This window comes from Dasypus novemcinctus, chromosome 24 (assembly GCF_030445035.2).
Source record: "Dasypus novemcinctus isolate mDasNov1 chromosome 24, mDasNov1.1.hap2, whole genome shotgun sequence".
Taxonomy (NCBI): Eukaryota; Metazoa; Chordata; class Mammalia; order Cingulata; family Dasypodidae; genus Dasypus; species Dasypus novemcinctus.
In genome coordinates, this window is record NC_080696.1 from 47,247,241 (window position 1) to 47,272,310 (window position 25,070).

The 25,070-nt window shown below is 40.7% G+C and overlaps 1 protein-coding gene across 2 annotated transcripts in view; it reads left to right on the forward strand.

The window, feature by feature from the left end:
* The window catches only part of IFT52 (intraflagellar transport 52), a 65,112-nt gene extending 40,671 nt beyond the window's left edge, over nucleotides 1-24,441 (forward strand). Inside the window, exons 11-15 of one of the 2 annotated variants that reach the window (XM_071211723.1) lie at nucleotides 4,369-4,456; nucleotides 6,328-6,436; nucleotides 18,094-18,239; nucleotides 20,826-20,915; nucleotides 24,115-24,441. In XM_071211723.1, the coding sequence (XP_071067824.1) occupies nucleotides 4,369-4,456; nucleotides 6,328-6,436; nucleotides 18,094-18,239; nucleotides 20,826-20,873 (391 nt within the window). In that variant the 3' untranslated portion in view covers nucleotides 20,874-20,915; nucleotides 24,115-24,441. Of the gene's footprint in view, nucleotides 1-4,368; nucleotides 4,457-6,327; nucleotides 6,437-18,093; nucleotides 18,240-20,825 lie in introns of both variants that reach the window. The other variant, XM_004474631.4, reaches the window with a different exon arrangement.
* Nucleotides 24,442-25,070: the final 629 nt, after the last annotated feature.

Below are 25,070 nucleotides of genomic sequence, written 5' to 3' on the forward strand. Positions count from 1 at the left end.
ACATTATCATCTCATCAATGCAAAAAAGGCATTCAACAAACCAGCATCCTTGTTCGATAAAAACGTTTCAAAAGATAGGAATAGAAGGAAAATGCCTCAATAAGATAAAGACATATATGAAAAACTCACAGCCAATATCATGTTCAATGGGGACAGGTTGAAAGCTTTCCCTCTAAGACTGGGAAGGAGACAAGGATGCCACTGTCACCATTGTTATTTTAGAAGTTCTAGCTACAGCAATTAGACAAGAAAAAAAAATTAAAGGCATCCCAATAGGAAAAGCCAAGGAAAACTCTCACTTTTTGCAGATGACATGATCCTATATTTAGAAAATTCTGAAATGTCTACGACAAAGCTGCTTGTGATAATAAATGAGTTCAGCAGAGTGGCCGGATTCAAGATCAATATGCAAAAATCAGTAATGTTTTTGTACAGTAGAATTGAACAATCTGAGGAGGAAATCAGGACAAATTCCATTTGCAATAGCAACAAAAAGACTCAAGTACCTAGTAATCAATTTAACCAAAGAAGTACAGGACCTTTATGTAGAAAACTACAAAACAATGCTAAAAGAAATCAAGCAAGGACCTAAACAAATGGAAAGACATTCTGTGTTCATGGATTAAAAGGCTAAATATAGTGAAGATGTCAATCCTACCCAAACTGACTTATAGATTCAATGCAATACCAATCAAAATTCCAAACACCCTACTTTACAGAAATATAAAAGGCAATTACTTAACTCATTTGGACTGGAAAGTGCGCCCAAACAGCCAAAAGCATTCCGAAAAAAGAAGAGCAATGTGGTAGGAATTTCACTGCCTGACCTTGAAACATTACAAAGCTACAGTGGTCAAAACAGCATGATACTGACCTAAAGATTGACACATCGATCAGTGGAGTGGAATTGAGAGTCCAGAAATAAATCCTCACCTCTACAGCCAACTGGTTTTTGACAAACCTATCAAGTCCAAGTTAACAGTACAAAATAGTCTCTTTAACAAATGGTGCTGGGTAAACTATTTTTATAACCAGAAGAATGTAAGTGGACTCCTATTTCACTCCCTGTAGAAGAATCAACTCAAATGGATCAAAGACCTAAATGTAAAAGCCAGGACCATAAAACTACTAGAAGAAAATATAGGGAAATATCTTAGAGACCTTGTGGTAGGTGTAGGTGGTGGTTTCTTGGACCTTACACGCAAAGGACACACAAAAAAAGAAAAAATAAATGGGACTGCCTCAAAATTAAACACTTTTGCACCTCACAGAACTTTATCAAAAGAGTAAAAAGGCAGCCGACTCAATGGGAGAAAATATTTGGAAATCACGTGTCTGATAAGTGTTTAATATCCATGGTATATAAAGAGATGTTACAACTTAACAATAAAAAGACATCCTGATTAAAAAATTGGCAAAAGACTTGAATAGACATTTGTCCCAAGAAGAAATACAAATGGCAATAAAAATACATGAAAAAATGTTCAACATCATTGATGTTTAGGGAAATGCAAATTAAAACTACAGTAATTTGTCAATTTCACATCTATCAGGATGACCGCTATTAAAAAGACTGAGAACTACAAGTGTTGGAGGGGAAGAGGAGAGATAGGAACACTTATTCACTGTTGGTGGGAATATAGAATGGTACAGCCACTATGGATGACTGTTTGGCAGTTCCTAAACAAATTGAATATAGAGTTGCCATGTGACCCTGCAATACTGAGGAGGGCTAATAAGATAGAGAATCAATAGATGGATCTGGAACCTGGCAAGAAGTCCATGTGGACATCAATAACCCCAAGATGGCTGCTGGAAGACCCTCCCCAAGATTCTGCCACTCAGAAGAAGACTTCCTTGGAAACCAGGAGAAGCCCTGGATATTCCCCAAGGACTTTATCATTGGGCCTTCCTGGGAGATTGATGGGAGAAATAAACAATCAAAACGGTTAACAGCTGGAACTCTTCTCGTGCCATTAGCAAAGGGGTGAGATAATTAACAGTTCAAAAAGCCCCGCCAGGCCTGAGTTTGCTCTCTTGCCTCTGGACCTGGACTCTGGCTGCCTTCTCCCCTGCTTGGATCACTATAAAAGTTAACCTGGGGATTTATAATTTATAATGGGAAATCGTAACATGTATATCAGCCTGCTTTATCACTTCTCAACCCTTTCCTCTTTACATGGGACCCCTGATCTGTTATTTTCTCCAATTTCTCATCCCTCCCTACTTGAATATATACTGGCCTAACTCACCCGACATGCTCTTGAAATTCATTTCTGCAGCATAGTCAAGAACCTAGATAAAATCCAGTTAACAATATCACTCCCAGAAGAACTGGGAGCAGTGATACAAACAGACATCTGCACACCAATATTCATATTGGTGTTATTCACTAATCTTGCTTCTGTTACTTCTTAACCATTTGACCTTGGGAAGCAACTTAAAATCTCTATACCTCAGCTTTAAGAAATTATACCCACTTTCCAAGGTCGTTTTGAAAATTAAGTGAAATAAGTTTTAAGTGTATAGCACATAGTAAGGCATAACACATGGTATATAGTAGGTACTCAAGAAAAGTAATTTATCTTCCTCCATGGAGATCATCCACTTATTGCTAGGGAAGATACTCCCCAAGCATCTGGGAATGGTGGAGAAGGTAACAGCAGTAGGCTCAGCTGACACCTTTTTTGCAGCCAAAGACCTCACTTCTTTGTGAAATCACTCATACATAGAAACTGGCATGAACTTTTCCATACCCATTGGCATTTACTTTTCTACCTTAATTTTTAAAGGCCACAGCTATGTATGAAATTTAAATTGGTTAAGTCTGTTTTAATTTGCCTCTTTCCCAGATTTCAGCCAGCTTACAAAAGTATGTACAATACAAAAGGATGAAATGGAAATTTGAGATAATGGAGGCAAAAGGAAAGCCACCATAGAAAACACAGGAGTAAGATTAGCGCTTAGCTCTGTAAACTCATTCCTATTACTCTCCTTCAGCTGTAGCCTCTGGTGTCCTGCTGTTCTTTGAAAATGTCTCGTTCCCTTTTGCCTGTTCTCTTTTTTCTTGCCTGTGTCTGGGCTCTTGTGAGTGTAACTGCAGGGCTCTGTCCCTCCCTGCACTCAGGCCTTCTCTGACAAGCAGCAATCCCTGCACCTTCTCTGCCTCTATCCCTGTCTCCTAATTTGGTTTACTTTTTAGTCCTTATCCATTCCTGGTATCTTACTGGGGCTTTTTTTTGTTGGTGGCAGTGTTCATTGTTGTTTATTGTGTGTCTTTCCTCTACTGGAATGTAAATTCCACCAAAGAAGGGAGTGGTCTCTTTTCCACTGCAGTGTACTGGTATGTAAAACTACCTGGTCCATAGTAGATTTTCAGTAAATATTTGTTGATGAAATGTATATCATACAGATCTGCTCAGTAGCCGGAGGCAGGCTTCAGATTTGGCTCTTGATTTTTGTTGGTGGAAACAAATAAAGAGAACAATTATGGAAACAGAAGATTCAGAGTGTCTATTGGGTAAAAACAAAAAATCTATTTAGTATTCTACCATGGTGTGGTGTGTTGATAGAGGGGTGTTGTTTGGGAATTCTGTACATGTGCATGATTGTTTTGTAAGTTTACAACTTCTGTAATAAAAATATATTTAAAAAATAATAGAGTGGGTTGGGGGAAAAGTATATCAAATGTAGGATAAGGACTATAATTTAGTAATAAGAGTTTGACACTATTTTTTCATAATTTGTAACAAATGTCTAACAACAATGCAGGGTGTTGGGGGAGGGTTGATGTATGGGACCCCTATATGATGTTATGCATGTTTGCTTTGTAAGTTCACAATTTTTACTATACACTTAATGTTTATATATGTACATATATAAATGACATAAAAATAATAATAGGGTGGGTTGGGGGAAAAATACTTTGGTTAGTAGTAAAATGTTTGGTAGTTAAAAATGTTTAAAAACAATGCAAGGTATTGGTGGTAGGGTGAGGTATGACAGTCCTGTATGATATCATGTATGTTTGTCTTGTAAGTTCACAACTATTACTATATACTTATTGTTTATGTATGTTTATGTATGAGTGATATACTTCAATAAATTTTTTTTTTAAGTCTATTTAGGAGAAGCCTGATAAGAAACTTGAAGAAATTTTCCTCAAGTTCTCAATGAGTAACTACTGTATGATAACAGTAGAAAAGATTCCTGGCAGAATCACTGCTTTCCATATAACAACACATTTTGTATATTTTTCTAGTGTTGAATCCCATTATTTGATGGAGAACAGCACGCTGTGATGAGCTGTATATACTTTATCATTGTCCCTTGTCTTAATCCCACTTTTAAAATTTATTATTAACACAGAGCTCATGAACAGCTGAACGTGAAACATGAACCTCTGCAGCTCATCCAACCTCAGTTTGAGACACCACTGCCAGCCCTTCAGCCAGCAGTGAGTAGGTGTGCTTGGGGGACTCCCACTCTGGGGTCCCTCTGCTTGCCCTTACTGTGCCAGCTGGGCCCCTCACTGTGGATCTTCCCATGTGCTGTTTGTGCCCCTCTTCATGGGGTCACATTTCTCTGGCACTGAACATGCTCAGAGACCAAACCTCTTAATGTTCTTTAGGGACTTCTGTACAGTATAGTTCCCAACTGAGGAATCAAGGACATGGACTTTTCTAGCTATTAAACATTTCCCATGTGAGAATTAGAGGGCACATGTGAGAATTCCTAGGTAAAAAAAAGAGGAAAAGCTTTGTGTTGCAGCTTTCCAGGTATTAGACCCTCAGATTAATAGCACATTTCTAATAGCCCAGGGGCTATTCATGTGTATATGGTTATTTTTCAACATTTCAATCTAGTATTAACTCAAAATTATACTTTTATAAGTCCACAGATGTATAAAAAAGGGAGCTAAGCCTCCATTCTGCTACTCCTGTTCCACCACATTCAGGAACCTGGTTGGGTTCTTCTTGGTAGATTGAAATCGATTATGGTGGGATAACTTACAGAACTTGACAAATGCTACAAATCAGCTTTTATTTATTTATTTTTTATTGTGGGTTTTTTTTCCCCCTAAGGTGGCTCCCTTGTTTGCTCATTGTTTGTGCTTGTTGGGTTTTTTTGCATGTTGTCTATTTGGTAATTTTTTTCTTTAGGACGCACTGGGAACCGAACCTGCAACCTCTCATGTGGGAGGTGGGCGCTCAACTGCTTGAGCCACATCCATTCCTTGCTCATTTTTGTTTTTGTTTGTTGTCTTGCTCATTGTTTTTAATTTTTAAAGATTTATTATTTATTTATTTCTCTCCCCTTCCCCATTGCCACCCCTGCCACCCCCCGGCCAGTTTTCTGCTTTTTGTGTCCATTCGCTGTGTGTTCTTCTCTGTCCGCTTGTATTCTTGTCAGTGGCACTGGGAATCTGTGTCTTTTTGTTGCGTCATCTTGCTGCATCAGCTCTCCGTGTGCGTGGTGCCACTTCTGGGCAGGCTGTACTTTTTTTGCGCTGGGCAGCTCACCTTGCTGGGCACACTCCTTGCATGTGGGGCTCTGCCTGGCATGGCACTCCTTGCGTGCATTAGCACTGCATGTGGGCCAGCTCATCACATGGATCAGGAGGCCCTGGGTTTGAACCCTGAAACTCCTATGTGGTAGGCAGACACTCTATCTGTTGAGCCAAATCCACTTCCCTTGCTGATTGTTTTTGCTCATTTTTTGCTCCTTGTCTGCACATTTTTTTTTTTTTGTTATCTCATCTTCTTGTTGTTTTGCTTGATGTCTGCTTGTTGTTTGTTTGTCTTCTTTAGGAGGCACCAAGAACTGAAGTTGGGACCTTCTGTGTGGGAGGTGGGCGCCCAACTGCTTGAGCACATCCACTCCCCAGGCCTTGTACTTTGTTTTAAAAGCTGGCAGTTAAACATTTACCAGCACACCAGTGATTCATACCTACAAATTCTGGCTCCAAGTTCAGCAAATCTGTGTTACCTCCCCAGACAATTTCTGTTCCTAAACAACTCATGGTTAAACAAGAAACAAGTTATAGAAATATTCAACACAAACCTAAATCTCAAGCTTTGCATCTTTCCACTGAGCTAACTGGCATTGGTATGTCTGGTTGGTGGTATAGTTGGAGCTGGTTTTTCTTGGTTGCTTACAAAGGGGCTTGATATAGGTCTAATGGGTGAGAACAGGAGGAGATAATGGGAGTTCAGGGTGGTTCATTGTAGGGGGAGGGCTGAATTAGCCTCTCAAGTCTTTGTGCTTTATCCCTGTCAATTATGACTTTGGAAATGCTCTTCAATGAAAGCCCTAATTTCCTTTTAGGTTTTCTCGCCTAGTTTTAGGGAATTACCGCCTCCTCCCCTGGAGCTGTTTGACTTAGATGAGACATTCTCCTCTGAGAAGGCACGGCTTGCTCAAATTACAAATAAGTGTAAGTTTGGCCAATATTTTTTTTCTTTCATGGGTTTTATTTAATTATGAACTTCTGAGATTGGCTATGAGAGAAAGTTTAGGAAGAGCAAAATAGGAACAGCAGTATAAAATTAGTTTTTGTTTATTTCATGAAATTGACTTTGGTTGTGTTTCTCCAGGTCGTTTAGCTCAGTGAGTAAGAACAGGATGCTAGGCAGAAGCCAAAGGTCTCAATATAATCCCTTAGGCCCTTCTTTCTGATCTGTTGAGTGATCGCAAGATGAACTCTGACACTGGCCAGCCACCTAGCAAATCTGGGTCATTGGTCATAGGAGCAGTTAATTAAGAAAACTGAGTCAGAGCTAAAAGAATCATAGAGACTCCAAATTGGAAGGAATCTTAGAGCCATGTCTGCCCACTTTGACATGAGGAAGTAAGGCCCCAGGCCACACAGCTACCTTGTGACACTGTGCTTTTGATTTCTGGTCCAGTGCTCCTATGATATGCACTGCCTTCAGTGCAGCAAATGGATCTGCATACGTAGGCCCAGAGGCATAAGGTGAACCTCCATTTTGCGACAAGTGATCTCACTCCTGAGTCTGACCTAAGGAGATGAATGAAAGTACAAAGATAATTACTACATTATTTATTAAAAAATAGGGAAGAGCCTTAGTGCCTCCTAGCAAGGAAATGGTAGTAAACTGTGTAATATGGATGTGGCTCAATTGATTGGGCTCCTGTCTACCATTGGGAGGCCCTTGGTTCACGTCCCAGGGCTTCCTTGTGAAGGCAAACTGGCCAGCATCCGCGGAGAGCTGGAGCAGCAAATGAAGCAACAGAACAATGTGCAATGAATGGACACAGAGCAGATAGCAAGCAAGTGGCAAGTGGGAGGGATAAAAAAACCTTAAAAAAAAATATGTAGATCATAAGCCTTAACATGTAATTGTGCCTATGATACATTAAATGACAAAGGCAACTTACACAACTGTCATAGTTTGATTCTATTTTTGCAAAAACTTGAATTTAGGGAAGCAGCTCAATTAGTTGGGCTCCCATCTACCATATGGGAGGCCCTGGGTTCATGTCCCAGGGCCTCCTTGTGAAGGCAGGCTCACCCGCACACTGCGGAGAGCTGCCTGGCCTGCAAGCACTGCAGAGCGCCACCCGGCCTGCAGACACTGCAGACCGCAGAGAGCCAACTCAGCAAGCTGACACAACAACAAAAAAAGGGAGACAAGCAAAAACACACAGAAGAGCACACAGCGAATGGACACAGAGAATGGAGAGCAAGCAAGCCGCAAGGGGGGAGGGGAAATAAATAAATACAGACGCAGAAGAATGCACAGTGAATGGACACAGAGAACAGACAGCACACATACACACACAAAAAAGCCACAAGGGGGGATAATTAAAAAACACAACAAAAAATAACCTTGTATTTACCCATGTATACATTCATAGCAGTAATTACCCTAAATAGGGGTGGTAGATAAGGAGTGAGGGTGAAAGATTGTTGCCCCTGTATGGTTTGAGTATCTTAATAAAGAACGTATATTTCTATCATAACTTCAAAAAAATGTAAATCTGTGTGTGGGGGGGAAGTGGCAGTACAGTATAAGAAGGTAAAGAACTACTGGGAATGGCTTTGCACAGATACGTTGTTGGGATTATTGATTTTTTTTTTATAATGTTATAATAATGCTTTCTTAAAAAAAAAGGATCAGCCCTTCTCATAGCAGTCCTTGTTGCTTTCAGAGAACCGTAAATTGACTTCCTGCTGGCTGTTGCTGTTCTTTGTAATGTAGAAATGCTAGGTCTGAGGAGTAGGAAAGCCAGAACCTGTCCAGCCTTATTCTTTTTTTTTTTTTGGTTTTTATTAAGGGTATTTATTTAGGGTAAAAGCTTATAGTTACAAGGCCCTAAAGAGTCCAAGTCAAGGTACCAGAAGAGGTATTTTTTCACCAAAGTCTGTTGCCATGTGTTGAATCAAGATGGTTGCCAATCTCTGCAAGTGTTCAGCCTTACTCTTTCTCTTAAGGCTCTGTGTGCCCAGTTTCTTCTTTTTTATTTATTTATTATATTCAGAAAATATGAGGTCCCAATATACCCCCCACCCCCCTCACCCCACTCCTCCCTCCATAGCAACAATCTCCTCCATTATCATGAGACAGTCATTGCATTTGGTGAATACATCTCTGAGCACCACTGCACCTCATGGTCAGTGGTCCACATCATAGCCCACACTCCCCCACGTTCCATCCAGTGGGCCATGGGAGCACCTGCAATGTCCGGTAATTGTCCCTGCAGCACCACCCAGGACAACTCCAAGTTCCGAAAATGCCTCCACATCTCATCTCTTCCTCCCATTCCCCACACCCAGCAGCCACCATGGCCGCTTTCTCCACACCAATGCCACATTTTCTTCGATTACTAATCACAGTAGTTCATGAATAGAATATCAGTAAGTCCACTCTAATCCATATTCTATTCCTCCATCCTGTGGACCTTGGATTGGTTGTGTCCACTACACATCTATATCAAGAGGGACCTTAGATTCCACCTGGATGCTGGATGCAGTCCTCCTGCTTTCAGTTATAGGCACTCTTGGCTCCATGGTGTGGTGGTTGACCTTCTTCAACTCCATGTTGGCTGAGTGGGGTAAATCCAACAAACCAGAGTGTAGGAGCTGAAGTCTGTTGAAGCTCAGAGCCTGGCTATCATATGTTCAGTCCAGAAATTCAGATCCTCTGGGTATATATTAAACCCCAGCACCAACTACAGTTCTGGTAAATTTAACAGGAGAGGCTTGTGAAAAAAGATCACTTCTGAGTCCAGCTCCATCACACAGAAACACAAACTCCAAAGAAGGGCCAAATGACATGGCACTGAATTCCATCTGCCATGACCATAGAACCTGTGGGTCTCTGTAGCCCTCAGAAGAATCCATACCTGGGGTTGTATCTACTTTATCTGTCTCTGGGACTCTGCTGAGGTGTGCATAAGGGTGACCTCTCTGATAACCTCCTGGCTCTTTTTTGGAGACTCATAGCCATATAAACTCATTTGTCCTTTCCATTTCCCCCTTGATTCAGGTCAAAAAGCATTTTTAACTCCTGGTATTATATGTAGACTGAGATATTCTGCTGGTCCAAGTTGACCCTTGTATTCAAGGTCATTTTCTAGTTACATCATCAGCTGGTACTTGGTAGTAATCCCACGGCACCAGGGAGGCTCATCCCCGGGAGTCATGTCCCACTCTGGGCGGAAGGCAGTGCATTTACATGCTGAGTTTGGCTTCAAGACTGGCCACTTTTGAGCAACACGGAGGCTCTCAGGAGGTAACCCTTAGGCACCCTGCAGCTCTAGGCCTTATTCTTATTTCAGGTGCACAGGCTCACAAGCATATTCATTAGTATCAAGGGCTCATTGTTGGACCTTCATTCTTTTTTGGTCTTTGCCGTTGCACTTGGGGGATTGTTGCTGTTCCTTCAGGGACTGTGATAGAGTTCCCCTGGCTAGGAACCCAGCACTCCCTCAATTGTTGTTTTTAATTGTATCCACTATGAAAATAATCAAACATTTTGATGTACCCTGGATATATGCCCTATAGAACTCCCTGCCAACCATGTGTCCCCTGTCAATAACATCCCACACCAGTATTCCTCCGCTGCCATTGTTGAACCTCTCTGTGATCCAAAACATCCTGAAAAGTGAAGCCAAATATATTGCCAGGTTCCCTTATTAGTAAAATGGAATATAGCGATGAGTTTAAAAGTTAGATACATATTAACTTGGAAAAATTAAGGTAAAAATTAATTGGGATATCAAAAAATTTAAAAATGCAAAAGCTTTGTTTTTGATGTTTTGCATTCCATCACTACAATAAGTGTTGCCCTGTATGCAAATTGGCAAGGCAACTACTTCGGTCTTTTCTTCAGTGTCTACATCCTATCTTTTTCTTTTCTTGTTTCTTATTATTAAGCTTATTTTCACAAGAGTTTTAGACCACAGTAATTCATATATACAATATACAGTACTTCCACATATCCAACATAAAACCTTTTCCTTTCCGCAGCAATAATCTTTTTACATATTCATACTATATTTACTGAAACCAATGTACAGATATTGAGACAATAGCTTTCAAACAAGGTAACTAACATTTGTGTTTTACATTGTGGTTTATATTTTAGACTATACAATTTTCTAAATTTTTAGTTATCTTATGTTCCACATTATGATTTATATTTTAACCTATCAGCCCCTATATATTTTTTATGTAATTTTACATGTCTTATATCCATCCTTGTGTACTCTTGTGAAACACTTCTATTGCCCACACAGTTACTTTGGTTCCATCTATTCAATACCTCTTTCTCCCTCCCCTTAGGGCCCACAGTAACAGTCAGTCTTCATTGCTTGAAGGGCCATGTTCAGAGATACTTGCAACAATGTTGAGGGCTTGACATGCTCAACTGCCCTATTGCCCTGGGAGCCACCATTTCTCTTGAGAGATACAGTTCCCTCTATTGGAGGGCATCAATCCTCCCCAGGATGTGGGTATACCTTCACTGTCATTATGTGGGTCTCTATCCAATGATTTAACCCACTATGGCAAAATGAGCACTCACATACTCTCTAGGAGCCTGTCTTGTGTCAGATTATCCCCTTTTTTTTTTTTTTTTTTTTAGATTATCCCCTTTAAGCATCTTAAACAGGTAACTTTCCTTATATTTTTGAAAAAGTTTTCTCAGCATTATATGCTCAACCAAATACCTCACAATCTCCTATGTTCATATGTTGCCCCACCCTCCCCCCAATTTCTTGGACAATATTAGCCATCCTCCCATCCCTAGTCCCACTCAAGCCCGCAAAGCCCCACCCAAAGGTAATCCTATGCCCCCATTTTATCCCTTCCTTGTACAAATACTTACCTCCAGCGTATCATAGATTTCACCCATGTAGGTGTCAGCTTACATCCTTCCTCTATCCCCCGATTTCCTGTAAGCCTATCATCCAGTCTCTAGCTCTCTGAGGCAGCTTGGTTTACTTATTTCATATCATTGAGGTCATGTAGTATTTGTCCTTCAATGCCTGGGTTGCTTTTCTCAACATAAGGTTCTCAAGATTCATCCATGTTATCATGTGTGTTTGTAGAGTATTCTTAAAGCCAAGTAGTATTCCATTGTATGTATATACCACATTTTATTTATCCATTCATCTGTTGATGGGCATTTGGGTTGATTCCAACTCTTGGTGATAGTGAGCAGTGCTGCTGTGAACATTGGTGTGCATATATCGGTTTGTGTCCTTCTTTTCAGTTCTACTGGGTGTATACCCAGCAGTGGAATTGCTGGGTCATATGGCAAATCTATGGTTAGTTTTTTGAGAAACCGCCAAACTGTCCTCCAGAATGGTTGGATTCTTCTTCATTCCCACCAGCAGTGGATGAGTGTTCCCATTCCTCCACATCTTCTCCAGCATTTGTAGTCTTCTGTTTTTTTCATAGCTGCCAATCTTATGGGAGTAAGATGGTATCTCATTGTAGTTTTGATTTGCATTTCCCTGATAGCTAGAGATTTGGAGCATTTTTTCATGTGCTTTTTAGCCATTTGTATTTCTTCTTTGGAGAAAGTGTCTGTTTAAATCTTTTTCCCATTTTTTAAATGGGTTGTTTATCTTTTTATTTTTAAGATATAGTAGTTCTTTATATATGCAAGTTATAAGTCTCCTGTCTGATATATGGTTACCAAATATTTTCTCCCATTGTGTAGGCTCTCTTTTCACTTTCTTGACAAACTCCTTTGAGTTGCAGAAGGCTTTAATTTTGAGGAGGTCCCATTTATCTATTTGTTCTTTTGCTGCTCGTGCTTTTGGTGTGAAGTTCATGAAGCCATTTCCTATTACAAGGTCTTGTATATGCCTCCCTACACTGCTTTCCAAAATCTTTATGGTCTTGGCTTTTATATTTAGGTCTTTGATCCATCTTGAGTTTATTTTTGTATAAGTTGTGAGATGGTAATCCTCTTTCATTCTTTTACATATGAATATCCAGTTCTCCAGGTACCATTTGTTGAATAGGCCATTCTCTCCCAGTTGAGAGGGTTTGGTGGCTTTATCGAATATTATATGTCTATATATATGAGGATCTATATCAGACCTCTCAATTCGGTTCCATTGGTCTGTGTGTCTCTCCTATGGCAATACCATGCTGTTTTTGCTACTGTAGCTTTGTAGTATGTTTTGAAGTCCGGTAGTGCAATTCTTCCAATTTCATTTTTCTTTTTCAATATGTCTTTGGCTATTCGGGGCCTCTTTCCTTTCCAAACAAATTTCATAGTTAGTTTTTCTAGTTCCTTAAAGAAGGCTGTGTTGATTTTTATTGGGATTGCATTGAATGTGTAGATCAGTTTTGGTAGGATAGACATCTTAATAATATTTAGTCTTCCTATCCATGAACAGAGAATATTCTTCCATTTATTTAGGTCTTCTTTGATTTCCTTTAACAGTCTTGTGTAGTTCTCTGTGTATAAGTTTTTTACATCTGTAGTTAAATTTATTCCTAGGTATTTGATTTTTTTTATTGACTATTGTAAATGGTATTTGCTTCTTGATTTCCTCCTGAGCTTGCTCATTATTGGTGTACAGAAATGCTACTGATTTTTGTGCATTCATCTTATAACCTGCAACTTTACTAAACTCATTTATGAGTTCTAGAAGCTTTATTGTAGACCTCTCAGGATTTTCTATGTATAGGAACATGTCATCTGCAAATAATGAAATTTTGACTTCTTCCTTTCCAATTTGAATGCCTTTTTAATCTGGTTCTTGCCTCAGTGCTCGAGCAAGTACTTCTAAGACAATGTTAAATAGAAGGGGAGAGAGTGGGCATCCTTGTCTTGTTCCTGATCTTAGAGGGAAGGATTTTAGGATTTCACCATTGTAAACAATGTTGGCTGTGGGTTTTTCATATATGCTCTTTATCATGTTCAAAAAATTCCCTTGTCTTCCAATCCTTTGGAGTGTTTTTTATCAAGAAAGGGTGCTGTATTTTGTCAAGTGCGTTTTCTGGTCATAGTGTATAATTTGTTTAATGTGTTGTTGAATACGGTTAGCAAGTATTTTGTTGAGGATTTTTGCGTCTAGGTTCATTACAGAAATTGGTCTGTAATTTTCCTTTCTTGTGGTGTCTTTGTTTGGCTTTGGTACTAGGGTAATGTTGGCATCATAGAATGAGTTCGGTAATGTTCCTTCTGTTTCGATTTTTTGGAAGAGTTTCAGCAGAATTGGTGTTAGTTCTTTCCGGAATGTTTTGTAGAATTCAACTGTGAAGCTGTCTGGCCCTGGGCTCTTCTTAGTTGGGAGGTTTTTAATGACTGATTCTATCTTTACTTGTGATTGGTTTGTTGAGATCATCAGTTTCTTCTTTCGTCAATATAGGCTGCTTATGTGTTTCTAGGAATTTGCCATTTCCTCTGAATTGTCATTTTTTTGGAATATAGTTTTTCAAAGTATCCTCTCATGATAGTCTTTATTTCTGCAGGGTCAGTGGTCATATTACCTTTCTTGTTTCTTGTTTTGTATATTTGCATCTTCTCTCTTTTTTTCTTTGTTAGACTCGCTAAGCATTCTCAAAAAAACAGCTCTTGGTCTTGTTTATCTTTTCAAGAGCTTTCTTATTTTCTGTTTCATTTAGTTCTGCTCTTATCTTCATTATTTCTTTCTTTCTTCTCCTGTGGGGTTACTTTGTTGTTTTTTTTACTAATTCCTCCAAATGTGCAGTTCTTCAATTTTTGCTCTTCTTTTTTGATGTATGAATTTATGGCTATCAATTTCTCTCTCAGTACTGCTTTTGCTGCATCCTATAAATTTTGGTATGTTGTGTTATCATTATCATTAGTTTCAAGGTAGTTATTAATTTCTTTTGAGATTTCCTCTTTGACCCACTGTTTTTCTGAGAGTGTGCTGTTTAATTTCCATATCTTGGAGTGAAATCTGGGCCTCTGGCCCTTGCAGATTTCCAGCTTCATTCCACATGGTCAGAGATATTATTTTGTATGATTTTGATCTTTCTGAATTCATTAAGCCTTTCTTTGTGGCCTAGCATATGGTCTATCTTGGAGAATAATCCATGTGCACTTGAGAAAAATGTATATCCTGTTGTGTTCAGGTGTAATGCTCTGTATATGTCTATTAGATCCAGCTCCTCTAATATACTGTTCAAATATTTTGTTTCTTTAGTGATTCTCTTTTGAGATGTTCTGTCCAAAGTTGATAGTGGTGTATTAACATCTCCCACTATAATTGTAGAGGCCTCTATTCTTTCACTTAGTTTTTCCAGTGTTTGCCTCACATATTTGGAGGTGCCCTTGTTAGGAGCATAAATATTTATGATTGTTCATTCTTCTTGAGAGATTGTCCTTTTCACTAATATGTAGTATCCTTCTTTGTCTCTCACAATTGAATTGTTCCACATTTAAAGTCTATTTTGTCTGATATTAATATAGGTACTCCTGCCTTTTTTTGGTTATTGTGTGGTTGTAAGATTGTTTTCCAACCATTCACTTTCAACCTCCATGAATCCCTGGGTCTAAGATGTGTTTCTTGTAGACAGCATATAGATGGGTAATATTTCCTTATCCAGTGTCCCAGTCTGAATCTTTTGATAGATGAGTATAATCTATTGACATTCAGTGTTATTACTTTCAAGGAATTATGTATGTTAGCCATATTTTGATTGGACTTGTGTTTGTCATATTTTGTTTGTTTTTTTCCTTCTCTTTTTGTCCTTTTTTTTTTCCTCTTACACTCTCCTCCAACTCTGCCTCTCCTGTTTTTTCCTTTCTTCCTGCAGAACTCCCTTTAGTATTTCTTGAAGGGGAGGGTTCTTGTTGGCATACTCTTTCAATTTCTGTTTATCTGTGAATATTTTGAACTCTCCATCATTTTTGAATGCTAGTTTACTGGGTAGAGTATTCTTGGTTGGAAACTTTTTTCTTTTAGTACCTTGACTATATCATACCATTGCCTTCTTGCCTCCATGGTTTCAGATGAGAAATCAGCACTTAATCTTATGAAGCCTCCCTTGTATGTGATGGTTTTTTCTTCTCTTGCTGCTTTTAGAATTTTCTCTTTGGCTTGAGCATTGGGTAATTTGACAAGTATATGTCTTGGGTGGGCCTGTTGGATTTATGATGTCTGGGGTGCATTGTGCTTCCTGAACATGTACATCCATCTCTGTCAGTAGATTTGGGAAGTTTTCAGCTATTATTTCCTGCAGCATCCCTTCTGTCCCTTTTCCCTTCTCTTCTCCTTCTGGGATGTCTATAATACGTATGTTTGTACGTTTTGCATTGTCATTCAGGTCCCTAAGTCCTAGCTGGATTTTTTCTGTCTTTTTATCGATCAATTCTACTATCTTTTGATTTCAGATATATTGCCTTCCATGTCGCTAATTTTCTCCTCTGCCTCTTCTAATCTGCTGCTATTTGCTGAGAGTGTATTTTTGATTTCTTGAACTGTGGTGTTCATTCCCATCATATCTGTTATCTTTTTGCGTATGTCTGCAATTTCCTCTCCCGAGTGTTTTCTTCATATTGTTAATCTCTTCCTTTATTTCATTAAGTTGGTCTCTAATATATGTTTTGAGATCTTTAATTACTTGTCCGATGTTCTGCTCCCCTTCCTGGTTTTTAGTTGGTTCATTGGATTCAGCCATGTTTTCCTGATTATTGGTTTGGTTTGTAGTTTTTTGTTGCAGTCTGGTCATCATTTTATATTGACGGGTTTAATCAGTTCCTTAGCTTCTTTGTCTAGTCTTGGGGATTAATTCGTTGTCGTTCTTGTGTAAGTGTTAGGTCTTCTCTTTGTCACTTTTTTCTTCTTACTCTAATTTCTTGTTGCTGGCTAAATTCACTTTGAAGGAAAATATTAGGGCCAGGGAAAGGAAAATGTGTAAAGTAGTATTGGTAATAAGTGTTAACAGAGCAACAATGTGAGATCTGGAAGAATGGATATTAGACTCATGTAAGTTGTGTAGAGTTATAGCAGTAAGTAGAGTACCTATAATGAGATAGTCAACTGAATATGGGGAGGAATATAGTATGAATTAAAAAACCAGTGTTTTCCTGAGAGAGGGAAAGAGAAAAGAAACAGTAATATCAAGAGTGGATAAAAGAGAGAAAACAGAACAAAGGTATTAGAAATTAAAAGTTAGGCAATTTAGGGGCCAAAGAAAGGGAGGTGGAATGTAAGAGAGATAGTAGATGATGGAGAATAGCAAGATGTGAAGGAAAGGGGATAGTGTAGGTGGCCAAAATCAGTTCACACAGAAACGAGGAGATGGAGGATGAGGAAACAGCAAATGTGAGGCAGTCCCTGCAGCACCTATTGTATAAATAAAATAAATAAGAAGAAAAAGAAAAGAAAAAAAGAGGGGTGAGCAAAGAAAAGGGAGGGAAACAAGCAAGAAAAAGAAAAGAAGAACCTAAATAAACAAAAAAGGACCTTGGGGGATAAAATGGGAGGAAAGACCAGGAGATAATGCAATATTAGCAACCAAGACAATAAAAAAAAAAAAAAAAGAGAAGGAAAAAAAACACAGATGCCGAGGGCTAGGATAATCAAGGACCTCAGTTGGACCTCAGGGCGCGGTAGATTTAGAAATGGGAAGTCTATGATATTGCAGACTCAAGAGGTGTGAGTCTCTGGAGTGTGGGCCACCAGGATTTAGGGGACACAGACCTAGGAACCACACATCTGGTTAACATGGAGCCCGGGAGCACCACAGCGCAATACAGCCTTCAGGGATCCCTGCAGCTGGGCGCCAGCCCTAGGGGGAGGGGTCACGCCCGCAAACTCTGACCTCCATGTCAGAAACCCAAAATTCCACCTCTCACAAGAATCTCTTCTGTCACTGTCTCACCAAATCGACTTCCAGAGATCTCCCGCCCTGCAAGCCCCTGAAACAGCCTGCTCGGGGCACCGCTGCACTACAGACAGTTCAGGGACTGCCGCAGATGGGGGCTCCAGCCAGAAGCTCTGACCTCCGTGTCAGAAACCCAAAATTCCACCTTTCTCAAGAATCTCCTCCGTCATGTCTCACCAAATCTACTTCCAGACACCTCCCACCCTGCAAGCCCCCGAAGCAGCCCCCTCAGAGCTTGGGAACTCCCCAGTGCAGCAAAGCCTTAAGAATTGCTGCCGCCAGGCCGCCAGTCCCAGGGGGAAGGGTTCCGCGCGCAGCCCCATCCTCCGTGAAAGAGACCCAAAATTCTGTCTCTTAAAATAATCTCCTCTGTCACCGTCCCACTAAATCGATGTCCAGGCACCTCCTGCCCTGCAAACACCCGAAACAGCCCAATCCAGCAGGACTCCAACCCTACTCAGCCACTTCTTTGGAGGAGAGATTATAAGGTGCACTCACTCAGACGCCATCTTGCCCTGCCTCCCCCAGCCTTATTCTAATTAGTAGTGTCACACTTTTGTCCCAATTTACAAAAGCAGCATGTCAGAGTTTGTCACTATTAAGTGGTATGATCAAATTACCCCAAGAAGAGGTGAGTGATCTTGAGAGCTATAGGGACTTGGCAGCACGTATGTAAAACATAGTAAGTCTGTATTTGGGGAAGGGCAGAAGGCAGGGATTAATCAAACGTCCCTATCTGTGCTTAGGTACTGAAGAGGATCTGGAATTCTATGTCAGGAAGTGTGGCGACATTCTTGGAGTGACGAGTAAACTACCAAAGGACCAACAAGATGCCAAACACATCCTTGAGCACATCTTCTTTCAAGTAGTGGAGTTCAAGAAACTGAACCAGGTACAGAGCCTAGGAGGCCCACTCAAAGAGAATTCCTTAAATTGTGGTAGCATCCGTAAGCCATACTCCTCGTGTTTGATGTCATTCATTCAGTCTGCAAGGGTTTTATTAAGTACCCACTAGGGAACAAGACAGATGATCCTGCCCTTATGAAACTTATGTTCTAGCTGGAGGAACAGACAGTAAACAATAAACATAATATATAAGTAATTTACAGTGTGCTAGGTGATAAGTGTTATGACATAAAAAAAAAAAAGTAGAGCAGGGTAAGAGGAGTCACATATACTGAGGGTGGTTGTGGCAACTGAGAGTTTAGGGAATACAGAATTAAAGAGGGTGATCAGAGCAGGCCTCATGGCAAAGCTGATACTGGAGCAAAGACTTGAAGGGATTGAGGGGGATTTAGCCTTGGAGATAGCTGGGGGGAGGAATATTCCAGGCTGAGGGAAGATGCATGCAAAGCCCCTAAGGTTGGACTCAGACTGGCATGTTTGAGCAATATCAGTGGTGCTCATATGGCAAAGGGTAGAGCAGCAGGGCATGAGGTCAGCAACTATGTTAGAAACCATCTTTCTCTAGACAAAGATCAGGCACTTTAAAATTATGCCTGACTTTTATTTTTTCTATCCCTAGACAAATTTTCTAAAGTTAAATGCCCAACCAGTGTTGGTAAACAGGCATTCATATACTACTGATAGGAGAATAAATTGGCTCTACTTTTCTGGAGATATTTTTTGTAATACCATTCAAAAGGTATATAAATTAAAATATATAGGGAAGTGGGTTTGGCTCAACTGATGAGTGTCCGCCTACCACATGGGAGGTCCAGGGTTCAAACCCAGGGCCTCCCGACCCATGTGATGAGCTCACCCACACACAGTGCTGATGTGCTCAAGGAGTGCCATGTCACACAGGGGTGTCCCCAGCATAGGGAAGCCCCATGCGCAAGGAGTGCACCCTGTAAGGTGAGCCACCCCAAGTGAAAAAAGTGCAGCTTGCCCAGGTGTGGCACCACATACCGAGAGCTGACACAGAAAGATGACGCAACAAAAAGAGACAGCTTCCAGGTGCTGCTGACAAGAATCCAGGTGGACACAGAAGAACACACAGCAAATGGACATAGATAGCAGACAACAGGGGGTGGGGGGAAGGGGAGAGAAATAAAAATAAATCTTAAAAAAAAAAAGTAAATCTTTTTTAAAAAAGTATGTAGGGAGTGGATGTGGCTTAAGCAGTTGAGCACCTGCTTCCCACATGGGAGGTCTTGGGTTTGATTTCTGGTGCCTCCTAAGGAAAATGAAACAAGCAACAAGCAAAAAGTATTTTAAAAAAACAACAACAACAACAACTCAGGGGGAGCTGATGTGGCTCAGTGGTTGAGTGCTGGCTTCACACGTACGAGGTCCTGGCTCATTCCCCAGGCCCTGGTACCTCAGGAAAAAAAAAGTGTATATATACCTTTGACTCAGCAATTCCAGTCCTCAGAATTCATCTTAATAATATAATCCAGAATGTGTGTTGATTTTTAACCAGGATACTCACTGCATTTTTGTTTTGTTTTGTTTTGTTTTTCTTTAAACCATTTTTATGCAATATTTTTTTAATAGAAGAAAAATTTTATAACTAAGGAACTGGTTAAGTGATTTGGGGTATGTATATTCATAGAATTTAAAATGTTTTAGAAGAATGTTTAAGAATTGGGGAAGACTTCCATGATACAGTAAGTGGGGGGAAAAGGCTTTAAAATGGTATAGAATCCTTTTTTCTTTACAAAAGCTTATATGTATTGCTTAATGAAAAAGAGCATTTATTCATGTAGTGTTTGAATGATTTGTGTTTTCTTTTTCTTAAAATTTCTGTAATGAATAATGACTATGTGTCATTCTGGGAGGCTTTTTAAAGTTTTAAAATTTTTTTCACATAAGCAGGTAAAATACAAATTTAGGATTTTAGAAGTTTAGTGGAAAGACCAGTTAAGGCAAGAGCCTTTACTAGAAGAGGGCTGGGTGTGCTAGGCATTTTGGCAGTGTTTGCTGTGTACCTCGCATGTGCCAGGCATTGTGCTAGATGTTGGAGGTAAGGCAGTGAACAAGATGAATATGATCCTTGCTGCCTTTCTCAGGCAGTGGGGGAGACAGCAGTTGTATAGGCAATTGAAGTGTTTTAAGATACATCCCATGAAAGGAGCTGTAGACGGGCTATGCAAACCCAGAGGTGGATGTTGATATGGCTGTTCAGCTCTGAAATGTGGCATGGGGGTGCAGGTAGATTCCCAACGGTACTATCCCTGGTGGTATTCCCAAGGCCAGTGTGAGAAGTTTGGTGTGGTTTTTGCACTAGTGCCTTCAACTGTATTTATTCATCACTTGCCATGGTGGGTCATGGGCAGTCGTCAAAAGCCCTGTCCCAAGTAGTAAAAACTTGATTTGGGTTGGAGTCAGACTTAGAGCTAGAGATTACTTGGCAAATAATAATAATCTCTAATCAAATAATACAGAATCTCTAATCAAAGTCCAAGATATCAGAATTCACATTTTAGATATTATACTGAAATACTAAACTTTTTTGTCTTATTCCCTCATCTAGGAACATGATGTTGACACAGGTGATACAGCATTCCAGAACAATTTCTGAAGACCTTGCTTCTTGAAGGATTTTCTGTCTCCTGATTCTTTTGTAAACTATTTTTTTAATTGTTCCTCAACTCCTTATCAAGATTGTCTATACACTCTTTCCTTTATCAGCTATGGAAGGTCTGTGCATCTTCTGTAGTGCCCAGATAGGTATTAGATTTCTAACTTTCAAAATTCTAATGTAAGATAAGTTCCTTTTTATTTTTAAATTGAATCTATGATTGAATCGGTACTTTTATAATTTATGAAATAGTCTTTCATTGAAGTATTTTCTTTGAACTTTGGTTCTGGATTTGAGCCTCTTTTATCAAAGACATAACTCTCAACTTTATTGGGAGAACTGCATAGCTTTCTGAACTAGTTCAAAAGGACACAAAACGAACTTAACCCACACAGTCTGTTTGTCCCCTGTACCTATCTAAGGAAGAAGATAAAATAGTAACTAGATATCCTCCCATCCCCTTGCTGCCCATAGGACACAACCATATAGAGCCTACATTCTCCACCCTCCACCTCTACTTTCTCCTCTGAACTCCTGAGCACTCAGTTATATCATCATTTTGAGTAATGGTGCAGGGCAACATGTAATCCTCTGCCCCAAGGAGGCAAGAAGTAGATGATGCTGTCATGAGAAATAAGAAAGATTGTACCTGCCTAAATTAGGCACCTGATACTGTGGAAGTGCAAGCAGTTTTTGGGGAAACACTGGGAATCAGCTTTGGGGAACCCTGAAAACCAGGTAGAAGATTGCAGAGCCAGTGACGGTCTATAAGGGATGTGGCACAATGTGAATAGTTGAGCTGGTGGGTTCTATAAGGATGAGAATGGAGGATGGAAGGCCATTTAAGGTGAGAGTGTGATATAAACCTAAGAAATAACAAGGTTGTGGACTAAGGTGCTAGTATAGGAACGGTAGCATTTTTTTTTTTAAGATTTATTTTTTTATTTTTATTTTTTTTTAAAGATTTATTTATTTATTTAATTTCCCCCTCCCTCCCCTGGTTGACATTGGTGTCTATTTGCTGCGTCTTGTTTCTTTGTCCGCTTCTGTTGTCGTCAGCGGCACGGGAAGTGTGGGCGGCGCCATTCCTGGGCAGGCTGCTCTTTCTTTTCACGCTGGGCAGCTCTCCTCACGGGCGCACTCCTTGCGCGTGGGGCTCCCCCACGCGGGGGACACCCCTGCGTGGCACGGCACTCCTTGTGCGCATCAGCACTGCGCATGGCCAGCTCCACACGGGTCAAGGAGGCCCGGGGTTTGAACCGCGGACCTCCCATATGGTAGACGGACGCCCTAACCACTGGGCCAAAGTCCGTTTCCCTAAGATTTATTTTTATTTATTTCTCCCCACCTCCTCATTGTTTGCATTTGCTTTGTATTTGTTGTGTACTCATCTTCCCTTTTTAGGAGGTACCGGGAACCAAACCCTGGGCCTCCCATGTGAGAAGGAGACACCTAATTGCTTGAGCCATGTCTGTTCCCTGCTTTGTTGTATATTTCATTATGGTTTCCTCCTTGTGTCTTCGGTTGCATCATCTTGTTGCATCAGCTTTCCACGCCAGCCTGTCAGGTCAGCTCGCTGTCTTGCTTGTCTTCTTTAAGAGGCACTGGAAACTGAACCCAGGAACTACCGTGTTCAATCACTTGAGCCACATCTGCTTCCTGAAAGGTGACATTTTGAAACAGATTTGGTATAGGGATTTTGAGCATGCTTGCCTGGGAAAGTGGTGGGGCTACTCAAAGATGGCGAGGCTGAGGGTGAGCTCTTGTATAGGATGAGAGTCCAATTTTGCATTTATGTGTAAGACAGTGGCAAATCATGCAAGTGGAAATGAAATAAACAGTAAATAGTTGAAAATACCTAACTGAGGCTTAGGAAAGATGTCAGGTCTCAGGATGTGAATTGTTCATATGGAGTTGATAAATGAAGCCATCAGAATAAAACCTTGGGAAGAAAGGCTCAAGTCAAATCCTGAATTTCAAATGATTTATTCATGTTCAAACTCTGTCTATGGGTTTTCTTTCTTTCTTTTTTTTTTTGAATTTATTTATTTCTCTCCCCTTCCCACCACCCCTCTGCCCCAGTTGTCTGTTCTCTGTGTCTATTTGCTGTGTCGTCATCTTTGTCTGCTTCTGTTGTTGTCAGTGGCACGAGAATCTATGTTTCTTTTTGTTGCATCATCTTGTGTCAGCTCTCTGTGTGGGCAGTGCCATTCTTAGGCAGGCTGCACTTTCTTTCGCGCTGGGCAGCTCTCCTTACAGGGCGCACTCCTTGAGCATGGGGCTGCCCTACGTGGGGGACACCCCCGCGTGGCAGGGCATTCCTTGTGCGCATCAGTACTGCGCATGGGCCAGCTCCACACGGGTCAAGGAGGCCCGGGGTTTGAACCGTGGACCTCCCATGTGGTAGACGGATGCCCTAACCACTGGGCCAAGTCTGCTTCCCGTCTGTCTATAGGTTTTCATTTTCTCACACACTCAAGCCCTAGTTGAAGTCTTATTCAGAGTCTCCAGCAAGGGCAGAGATGTTGGGGAAATCGGGGAGCCCACTTTGTGTAGTGGGCAGTTGGGAGAGCAAGCTGAGAGACAGGCAGCTATAGAACTGAACTTTGGGGAATGCTGTGGCAAAGTGTATTTTCCAAAAACGGATTCAACAATTATCTCCCACCCTATAAGCTCCTCTCTTACAATGTTTGATGCTCCTGATCCATTGAGAGGCAGAGGAATGTGTTCTCTCCCTGGTACTGTGGGGGAAGTGACAATCTGTGATTTCTGAATCTAGGCTATAAAAGGCTATACAGCTTCTGCCTGGTTCTCTTGAGACATTCACCTTCATATCCAGCAGCCTCTATGTAAGAAATCCAACATCACATGGAGAGGCCATGTGTGGGTGTTCTGGACAACAGCCAGAGGTCCCAACCTATACCAGCATCACTTGCCAAACATGCGAGTGAAGATGCTTCCAAATGATTCCTGCCCCCAGCCATCAAGTCACCCTTAAGCCTTTGAGTCCCTCCAGCTGAGGCCCCAAACATCATCATGGAGTAGTAGAGACAAGCTGACTCTGTTCTTTCTGAAATCCTGACCCAGAGAATCCCCGAACATAATAAAATGGTATTTTTAAGTCACTATATTTTGGGATAATTTGTTTATGCCACACAGTAGATGATTAGAACAAATACCTACAATTTTAGAAGGAACTTTCTGGATCTATCTGCATCTTGTCCAACTCTATTTTCCAAAGGGGAAACCGAGGCCTATGGGTGGAAGAGCACTGACAGCCTGCCCAAGGCTTCTCCCCACACTCTTCTGACCTGAGAAGGTGCATTAGACGAAGCAAGGCCTGTCCCAAGGATGACTTCTGGTAAGAATGTATTTTTTTAGGAAAATTTGAACAGAAAAGTTGAAAAAATAGTACCATAAATGCCAGTGTACATACCACCTACTTTTTCAGCAGCTGTTAACATATTGCCCTCTATGCTTTATATGTGTGTGCAGCTTTCTTGTGAACATTTGAAATTAACTGTAGACATAATACTTCATCCTTAAATACTTCATTATATAACCATTATCTTGCCTATCTGATTTTTTAAAAAGATTTATTTATTTCTCTCCCCTTCCCCCCCCACCCCAGGTGTCTGTTCTCTGTGTCTATTTGCTGCATCTTCTTTGTCCACTTCTGTTGTCAGCAGCACGGAAATCTGTTTCTTTTGGTTCCATCATCTTGTTGTGTCAGCTCTCCGTGTGTGCGGCACCATTCCTGGGTAGGCTGCAGTTCCTTTCATGCTGGGCGGCTCTCCTTACGGGGCGCACTCCTTGCGTGTGGGGCTCCCCTACGCTGGGGACACCCTGCGTGGCACAGCACTCCTTGTATGCATTAGCACTGCACATGGGCCAGCTCCACATGTCAAGGAGGCCCAGGGTTTGAACTGCGGTCCTCCCATGTGGTAGACGGACACCCTAACCACTGAGCCAAATCCGCTGCCCCTATCTGATACTTAATGCACATTCAGATGTTCCTCAATTGTCTCCAAATATGTCTTATAAATGTTTTATCAAGTGAGGATCCAATCAAGGATCTCTCATTTCATTTAATTATCTCTGTCTCTTTTACTCTACAACAGGTCTCCTACTTCATTCCTTTGTTTCTTCTTAAATGCCATTCACTTTTTTTAACTTTCTTTTTTAATACTGTAATTA